General features: G+C 33.8%; 1 protein-coding gene across 1 annotated transcript in view; it reads right to left on the bottom strand.

Moving 5' to 3' along the window:
* The window catches only part of RB1 (retinoblastoma 1), a 182,538-nt gene that overhangs the window by 137,496 nt on the left and 34,523 nt on the right, over positions 1-10,519 (bottom strand). Inside the window, exons 3-5 of the mRNA XM_012648486.1 lie at positions 4,426-4,541; positions 1,273-1,392; positions 489-622 (exon numbers count right to left, since the gene is read on the bottom strand). Coding sequence (XP_012503940.1) covers positions 489-622; positions 1,273-1,392; positions 4,426-4,541 — 370 coding nt within the window. The remainder of the gene's footprint in view (positions 1-488; positions 623-1,272; positions 1,393-4,425; positions 4,542-10,519) is intronic.

Consider the following 10,519-nt stretch of genomic DNA (forward strand, 5'->3'; position numbering starts at 1 on the left):
TGAAGATCATAAAATCAAAGGATTTTGTATCCCCAGTATCTAACTTACAGCCTGGTACTAACAATTAATGTTCATTGTGGTTTGTTAATTTAATTGCAATAAAATAGTGGATAGTGTAAAGCAATAATCAAAAAAAGGAAACATTCTAAAATATGAGAAGGGATTATCTCCAGTGTCGAAATTTTGGTTGATTCATATTTTCTTATTTATGCCTTTCGGTATTTTCCAAGCATTCTGTAATTAGTTCATATTTCTTATGCAAATTACTTAATTTCTTTTCTTTAACAATAAAAAAATTCCCCTGTGCAAAAAGCTTCTATTTTCTTCAAGAAAGGACAAAAAAAACAAAACAATGATGGCCAATGCTATCACATATTATAATTAAAAACAAGAGCAGAAAATATATTTCTTCAAAAAGCCCTAAGCCTTTGAGTTTTTCCTCCAGTTTTCTCATCCTCCATCACACCTCTGAAGTTTTAGTGCCATACCAACCAAGAAGCAGGAAAGAAAGAAAAATAGAGACATCCTTCTGAGAAGATGCTTCTTTCCAGCTCTATCTCCATCCTCGTTCTCTTCAGAATATCTAAGGACATGCCTCTTTTTCACTTTTCCATTTACCATCCTATTACACGATTGCTTATTTAGCTAAAACATTAACTTTCATAATCCTACCCAAATGAAATGAATTCGGGTTTCAATGAAATGACCTTCAAAACAAACACAGTAACAGGCTCATGCCATATTAAGGGCTGTAACATTGGGGGTGGGGGACTATGGTTAGGGAGAAAAGTATATAAAAAACTTAACCCAAGCTTATTCATTATTCTCCCAGTTGAACAGTAAGCCACCATTTGGAATAGAAATCATTACTTGGTAGTATAGGTCACATACACCTTCCATTGCCAGTATGTTTTTTCCCTTTCTTAACTAAATAACGCCATTAGGAAAAAGTTTAAATTTAGGTCACTATTCCATTCAGAACTAGAAGTTTTCTGGCAGAAAAGGATAAAATGGGAACTAAGCTTAAAGTTTTCTAAAACTGAAAGACATGAAAGAATAGTAAAATAATTAATTTTGGAGGAAGCATTCGGAATGCATATGACTGGATAAAGAAGAAAGCTAAGAATTAATAAGAAACTAACAGCAAAAGAGGTAAGTCTAAGGGGTAGTACTTAAAAATTTCACTAAATACGTAACAGCCCCCAGTTGGAATCTAACTATAAACAGCGACATAAAAATCAGGGTGTGGCTCTAATAAAATGTTTACTTTACCTTTCTAATTTGCTGTAGAGTGCACACAATACATTATACTTCTTCAACAGTCTTGACATAGCATTATCAACTTTGGTACTGGTATCAATTTCTTTTAGTAAGTCAAAGAATTTATAGACACTACAAATGAAAGAATAGAAAACGGTAAATCAGTAACTTAAATTTGTTTTATTTCATTTTCAAATAATAGACATTTCAGTTCAAAAGATTATTAGCTCTACATCAAATTTATATTATATCCTTTGAAAGGAATCACTTTTTGCATTTTACTAGAATTTGAAGGAGAAAAAAACAATTAGCCTTCAGCTTACATTTCTTTATCTACATACCTGTTCTTATACCTATTTCTCATTGAGAATACAGAAAAAAAGAAGGGTCATGAAGAGACACATACATACATGTATATTTATTTCTTTATCTGTCTATAGGTTTTAAAAAACCATGAGTTCACATTCATTTATACAATTCCAACACAAAACCATAAAGTTCATTCTAGTATTTCCCTTTCCGATTTATAACTCTTCATCGACAGGAAAGAAACCTAGAACCCATTCATCCTTAACTTATTCACTAATTTAACTAATCCCCCTATAAGCAACCGTCTTCCATCTCCAAAGCTACCCACTCCCCCATGTGGACACTCTTCTCTTCCACTCAGATTGACTCCCTATTCTAGACTGCCCCACCCTCCATGTGGACACCTTCGTCACCTTGGTAGGGCTCTGACTCCCCACACTAGGCTGTCCTCCTCCCCTCACTTGTGCTATGGCTCCCTGCACTGGCTGCCGACACACCCTGCGTGGTCCCCAACACTGCACACCAAGCAGCCCATGTCAGGCTGCTCACACACAAGAACACGCCCCCTCCATGTGGATGCCCTCCTCACCCCACTTTGGTTCTGACATCCTGCTCTCGGACCCATGGCACACCCCTGCCACAGATACACACCCAGATGCATACTTTCTTTGCCCCACCAATGGTTTTATGACTTAATTGCTTTCAGAAAAGGAAAGCTGATTAAAATTTTTAAGTTGTTTAAATAACTTTAAATCATTCTTTATTATTGTTTTCTATAAAAATTAACCTATCTGAAACATCAATACATACATTTTTCAATAGGGCACTAAAGACAGCAATTATCAATTGCATCTCACGTACTCATTTCTAATCAAGTTTGTGTAAGGAATTATACCAAAACAGCTAACTGAACCAAAGGGTAGTCACCAGATCCACCCATAGCCTGTCTAGCAACCAATGAGTTATAGCCCTTCCTCAAACAACTGGGCTGGACCAATCAGATACTTATCAAGAATTGGGAAAATAAAAGCCTCAGCTAATCAGCAGGAAACACGGAACCCAATAGAAGGTTATCAAAAGTTCTCAGCTGGGTGCGGTGGCTAACACCTGTAATCCCAGCACTTTGGGGGGCCAAGGCAGGGGGATCACTTGAGGCCAGGAGTTCAACACCAGCCTGGGCAATATTGTGAGATCCCATATCTACAAAAATAAAAAAATTAGCCGGTGTGTGCCTGTAGCCGTAGCTGCTCAGGAGATTGAGGCAAAAGGATCACTTGAGCCCAGGAGTTCGAAGTTACACTAAGCTATGATGTTGCCACTGCACTCCAGCCTGGGTGACAGAGCAAGCCCTGTCTCAAAAGAAAAAAAATAAAAAATTCCTATGATATAGAAGGGATTGGGACAGCCATGATAAGCTATGTGGAAAAGCAAATAAAGAAGAAGTAGAAATGATAAAGAGTAGAGAAGACTAGGATGTTGATTAGAAGAGAATGGAGCAAATGTGCAGATACATCCAGAGAAAAAGAAATCAACCTGAGGATGGCATTTATTAAAGAACTACTCTCAGTTCCAGTTTTTGAGGTACATGGCAATACCTGTCCTTGGAGTACCATGAAAACTGTGAATCGTTACAAAGAATTCTTTTTCTAGGGGCAACTTAAGGGAAGAATGGAAGGGAGTCATAGGCATTGACTCTATGAACTATTTATGTTATATTATTTTGTAATTTTGTATATTTATGAATATACAAGGCCTTTGTTTCCACATTTTGTTTATCATTATTATTATTATTTTTTAAAAGACAATGCCTTGCTGTGCCCAGACTGGAGTTCAGTGGCTATTCATAGGGGTGATTCCACTCAATGATTAGCACAGGAGTTTTGACCTACTCCATTTCTGATCTGGGCCAGTTCACCCCTCCTTAGGCAACCTGGTAGTCACCTGCCCACAGGAGGTCACCATACTGATGCTGAAGTTAGTGCAGACTCCCAATTAGCATAGTGCACTACAGCCTGGAACTCCTGTACTCAAGTAATCCTCCAGCCTCAGCCTCCGAAGTAGCTAAGACTACAGGACCATGCCACCATGCCTGGCTGTTTCCACATTTTACTTAGAGGTAATAAGAAAAAGCATTATAAAAATGCAACAATTTAATCTACTTTATTTAAATAAAACACCAATTATCCAATTATGTTTAATTCTAGATGGCTTTATCCAAGAAGAAATACAACTACCTATTCGGTAAAATTATTTACTGTTGCATTTTGTAAATATGATGCAAAGGAAATGACTGGAAGTCCTGAAAGATTTCTCAAGCTAAAGTTCATGAATTACTGAAAACAAATTAGTGAACTCTTCTTATAAGACTTGTAAGCTCAACAACAAACATTTATTAAGTATTAATAATTACTGGGCCAAGTATTGTAGTAGATACTCGATTGAATACATAATCTGAAAAAACCACATGTAATTATAGTATTTACTATATTAAAATAACCTTGAGTTTTAATAAATCTTATCTAAATTCCTTTAAGATAGACGCACACTACTTTTATAAAGGTTTTAATATATAACAAGCCTACTTTAGAAATCCTTACTGTTTTTTCACTTTATCAACAGCTACAATTAAGAAAGTTTACAGATAAATAATGAAAGATAGAATGAAAATTTTCCCAGAACACAATCTGCTGCATTTCTTCATTAATGGTTCCATGAGAGAATGACAGTTCATTATTTGACCTTTATGTATAACTTAATTTTAGCATTTCTCACTAATTCCCTACAGTCTATTAAGAGGAAAGTCTAGAATTAGTTTTCTTTAATGGCAGAAGCCTATATTTATTTTAGAAATTTTACCTGGTTTCTATGTTTTTCTGCAGCTCAGTAAAAGTGAATGGCATCTCATCTAGGTCGACTGCTGCAATAAAGATACAGATTCCCCACAGTTCCTTTTTCTTTTGAATATAACCTTCCTGGGAACAAAAAAATAAAGTTCAAGTATGTCATTAAATTATTCATACACTGGATACTGTGTTAAAACTGTATTATAAGTGATTTTTTTCTGATTCGGCATAACAAAATAAACATTTTAAAATCTTTATGAAGGCATATACTTGAAAGCATTTCATTAACATTCAATTTTCATATTATAAGGCAAAGAAAGTACTGGAAAGATCAAAAAGTTAAATAACCACTTACTATGGAAACTTCAGGGGTCAGTCAGCTCTTGGAAATAGTTTCATTTTTCAACAACCCAGTGTCATCAAAGCCAAGTTAAGAGATTTTAGACTCCATATATGTAACTTCTTTTGAAAAAAAACAAGCCCACTTTCTTATTCGATTCTTCTTCTTTTGCTCTAATTCATTCATTCTTTTATCAATTTACTCATTCAAGTATTTTTTAACCTTGTATAATTCATGTGTCTCAGTTCCTTAATTGCTTTCTGTGTAAAATCCAAATTATAATAATAATACACACCTCACTTTGTAAGAATTAAATAAGATTAAACTTACAAAACCCTTAGCATAATAGTGTCCAGCATATATTTAGTACTTAATGAGTGACGGCTATCATCACCACTAGAACACTTTTTCATTATCTTTAGAATACTTTTTTCCCCAACAATATATACTACCTTCAAAATATGTAAATTTTTAGGTAAAATTTGGATTATATTAAGTTGAAAGCAAAAGAAATGTCAAATTATCTAATGTTCTGCTAAACTGTTTGAACTACTTGCTTATTCTTAACTGGAGATTATAATAGAGCAGAAAAGAAAAGTATCTGATGGAATTTTACATTGTTTGAAATCTCAATTATATAAAAGCTTTAGGATAAATAGTTGTTATGGATTACCAAATTTTATGGATAATAACAAGTTTACCACCATCCAACTTTAAACTTTTCCTTACCTTTAGCTATTTGGGATATAAATATTTGACAACTTATATTACAATTATACTCACACTAGAACAGTTAAAATTTAAAAGACTGACAGTATCAAGGGTCGGTGAGGATGTAGAGCAATGGAACACTTAAACATCACTAACGAAAATGTAAAATGGCACAACTGTTTTGGAAAACAAGTCTGGCAAGTTCTTACGAAGTTAAATATACACTTTCCATAACACTTAGCAATTCCACTCCTAGATATTCATACTAAAGAGAAATGAACTTGGTATGTTGGTAGCAGCTTCATTCATAGTAGCCAAAAACTGGAAACAACCCAAATAGTCAAAAACAGGTACGTGGATAAACAAATTATGGTATATCCTTACAATGAAATGCTATTTGACAATAGAAAGGAAAAGTCCCAATAAATATAACAACATAGATAAATCTCAAAATTATTACACTGAGAAAGAGCCCGACTCAAAAGGACACACTGCATGATTCCTTTCATATGCAATTCTAGAAAAGGCAAAACTAATCTTTAAAATCAAAAGGTAGATCGATGGCTGCAGATTCCCCACAGTTCCTTCAGGGACCAGGCGGGAGGTGTTGGGGAATGATTGCAAAAGGGAATGAAAGAACTTTCTGGAATGATCAAAAAGTTCTGTATCTTAATGGTGGTGATTACATGGGTGAATGTATCAATATCTGTTAAAACACTGAACTGTGCACTTAAAATTGGCATGTTTTAGTGTATGTAAATTATACCTCAATTTGATTTTGAAACTATATTAAATATTACATACTCTTTCTGAAATTGAACAAAGTATACGCTGCTTCATTATTATGACTAATTAAATATATATTTTAATAAAATGAATGAACATTAACTTTTACATGTGTTCATATTAATATGATCAATTTCTCAGGAACTAGTAAGATGTGAAAGGTTGTTTGCCTGTGTAATAAATAACCCCACTACCATGTTTTTTGAATTTTTATGCTTACTTCTTATCACATTTTTGGTTTGCTTCTTTGCTCTCAGGCTGTTATCACCTATTGAACATAACTGCTCTCAACGCTTTCATCAACACCAGTCTTTCTTTTTTTTCTCTTTTAAAGGTTGAGAAATTAACTAAATTTGCTAAAATTAAGTATGCTGTTTATTCACTTTTTACAACAGTAAATTTTACTAGCATATTTATTAGTCAAAATAATTAAACACAGGACTATTTGATATGATAAAATGCCTAATGAAATGTTCTATAAATGAGTTCTGATTTTTAAAGAACTTGAAGGACTTTCCTATGAGTAAAATGTGACCTTTATTTCAGATACAGCTTATCTTTTTATTTTCTTAAAAAGTACATTTCAAAGAACAGAAGCTTTTCATTTTGATTAAGCTCAATTAATTAATTTTTTATGGATCATGCTTTCAATGGTAGTATCTATGAAATCTTTCCCTAACCCAAGCTCATGAAGATTTTCTCCTACATCATCTTCTAGAAGTTTAGGTCTATGATTCATTTTGAGTTAACTTTTATAAATTGTACAAGGTAGGGATTCAAGTTCATTTTTTGCATATGAATATCCAATTGCTACATCATTTGTTGAAAATGGTATGCTTTCTCCATTATCTCCATGTCTCTGTAGAAAATGAATTAACTACACACACACATACACACATATACACACGTGCATGCAAGGGCACACAAGTGTCTATTTTTGGATTCTGTTCTGTTCCATTGATCTATTTGTCTTTTTTTCACCAATACCCCAATGCCTTGGTTACTATAGTTTTATATGTTTTGTTCATTTTTAGTTGAGTTTTATTCGAGATTTTTCAATCTGAAAAAGTCAGCTGATTCACCTCTCGGATTAAGAAATTAAAAACTAGAGAGTTAGACTTTGTCAATATAGGCAGTCAATGCCAGAGACTTTTGGTTTCCTAACACTCAATTTAGTATTTTTCCATTTCATTAAGACTTTTTCCTTATTGCTTTGAAACACTTTTACATCCTCATTCTCTCTTCTTTTTCTCTCTCACAACCTTTTCAGTTGTGAAAAGGGGCTTTTTTCCACCATCTCTCTTTTCCTCAGCAATCTCATCTCCTCCCACAGCACCCTACCTTCGTCATCTCCATACAGTTGGTTCTCATGTCGCATTCCGCCTTCCAACCTGATTGTTTTTTTAAGTTCCAGGCCTTCTTTTCCAATGGCAATTTACAACCTAAAATCTGTAACTCATGTGTTTTCTTGAAAATTATGAAAAGGGCTCAGGATAGCACTTTAAAAATTGTCAAAACAGAAGAAAAGTGATTCTTCTTACCCAGCCAAAACAATCATCAAAAAGACACAGTAAAACATGGAGGAAAAAAATGGGTAAAGAACAAGCATTTTGTAAACAAACAAAAATCAGTATTTTTTAACAAACATTTTGAAAATGCTGAACCTCAAAATTGTGTCAACTAAAGGACATTTTGATAATATACATCAAGATCCTTAAAATAGCTCAGTTTAAGACTTGAGTCAAGATTTAGTGTAACAGATGTTTGAAGATTTATAATAGCAAAAAAATGAGAAAAGCCTAAATATGTCACAAAACGGTTAAATAAGTTGTGATAGACCTATATCCTGGAATAATATACAACTCCTAAAATGTTTTCAAAGAATATTATAAAGACAGGGGAAAATACCCAAGATACAATGTTAAGGGGGAAAAAACAGCAGAATATAAAATTCTATGTACATTTTGATTCCTATTTTGTGAAAAAAAACAAAAAAAGGAAGGGAAGGTAAAAAAATATATCAAAACGTTAATGATCATCTCTAGGTGGTAGGATTATAAACAGTTTTCATCTTCCTCATTAATCCCAGATACATATTCTAAATTATCTACAATTATAAAATAGGAGAAAAGTCAATAAAAAATGTTAAATTTATATAAAGTAAGAGAGAGAAAAATTAGGAATACTCTTGATCAAAATCTTAATTATATACATTAGTTTAAATCACAATCTACAATCAGCACTTGAAAAGGGTACCTATTATCCTATCATTTAGTTGTGTTCATTTGAACCAATCTGATGATACAACCCCTAATTAGTGACAACCTGTACTTACATTTTTACAAAGCACTTACTTATAAAAGAGCTCCACCAAGTGGTGACATGAATCATCTTGGAAACCTCAGAAAATTAGACATCAAAAAATTATTACTACTCATGTTATCATAACTAACATTATGAATTAACGGAATTATTAAATTGCAATTCTAAAAGTTGAAAACAGTATTTCTCTCTAGCCTGTACATTTGCGAAATATGAAAGGTGAAAACAAGCCATAAGAAATACGCTCTTTACCTCAGGGTCAAAGGATATATCCTTACGCTTAATTCATGAGACTGTAATAACTAACTAGAAATATGGTCACATTAAATGTATTATAGGGAAGTAGGAAAATAGGGGAAAGGGCTACCTTTATTTTCCACCCCTGGATTTTCTCATCTAGGTGATGTGTAGGAACAAAAGGAATAACATGTACATACGGCAGAAAATCTGCTCCCTCAGTTGTATAATATGAGCTGACAGAAATCGAGTGTGGACATCCTTGGTTGTGCACAGAAGTAAAAGGCAAGAGTGGCACAGCCAAGAAGAGGAATCCAAAAGTTAACCTTGCTTGTACTCAATCCCATTTTCGATACAACACGCAGGGGTAAACATCAGCTGAATCAGCCATCCAGTTATACAATATCTTTGTGGGGAGAAAGTTGATTCTACTCCCAGAAAAACACATACCTGGCAAGTTCAGATTTGCCTGACCATCTGCCAAAAAAGGTGGGCACCTGGGACTCCCTCCCTCAAGAACTCCTACGGAACTCAGCACATAGACCTGTCTAAGCTCATAACGGCACATGATTTATTTGCTTGCTTATTTATCCCTACCTCAACTAGCCTATAAGCATCCTGAACACAGAAAAATTGTAGCTAATTTGCTATTGTACCCCAAGAGCCTCATAGTGTCCAGCACTAACATGGTGTTAAATATATACAGATATAAATATATATTTTTTTAAAGCTGTGGCAGCAGCCATATCCTAATGTAAGATACGTGGCTTTTTCTCTTTTTTTCTTAGTATGCTCAGAGACACAAGCAGACAATGAATCACCAAAGTGTAAGGTAAGGCTATTGGTTCCACCATAGTTTCTTCAGCTCCCCTTTACACACTGACAGTAAACTAGTGATATCAGCAAGGGTAACTCACACAAAGTAATGATATTACAGACCTCATTTTCTAAACAGGTGATATATAAGTGACCTAGAACTTAGTTTCTGGTCAAGTTCTCTGCTTAGTTTATTGAAGCCAAAGCCTAAAGAAGACCCACCCAAGAAAATATAATCATATAGTACAAAAAACTGCCACCATACTCAAATGCCACTAATTGACTATTCTGTAAGACAGCTACAAAACTGATGTCTACCACTCTTGGAAACAAAGTTAAAAAACATTGAAGAAAGAGGTTAATTCCTACAACTCATAAAAGATACCAACTTCTTCTACCAAGTATCACATATAATGCTTGAAAAAAGGAAAATACCACTATGAATAAGTGAGTTGACATGATTTATAAACAAATAAAAATGTTTATATATAAGGTGTACAACATATTTTGAGAGAGATACATGTACAATGATTACAATAGTCTCCCCATATCCACAGTTTTACTTTCCATGGTTTCAGTTACCCACAGTCAACTGTGGTCTAAAATTAGGTGAGTACAGTATAGTAAGATATTTTAAGAGAGAGAAAAACCACATCCATATAACTTTTATGATAGTTTTTTGTTATAATTGGTCTATTTTATTATTAGTTATTACTCTGTGTCTAGTTTATAAATTAAACTTTAATACAGGTATATATGTACGGTATAGGAAAAAAACATAGTATATATAGGGTTCAGTACTATCCATGGATTCCGGTATCCACTGGGGGGGTATTAGAACATATTCCCCAAGGATAAGGGGGAAAGAAGTACTGTACCACAATCAAGCTAATTA

Source organism: Propithecus coquereli, unplaced genomic scaffold (assembly GCF_000956105.1).
Source record: "Propithecus coquereli isolate 6110/MARCELLA unplaced genomic scaffold, Pcoq_1.0 Scaffold11, whole genome shotgun sequence".
In the NCBI taxonomy this organism is placed as follows: domain Eukaryota; kingdom Metazoa; phylum Chordata; class Mammalia; order Primates; family Indriidae; genus Propithecus; species Propithecus coquereli.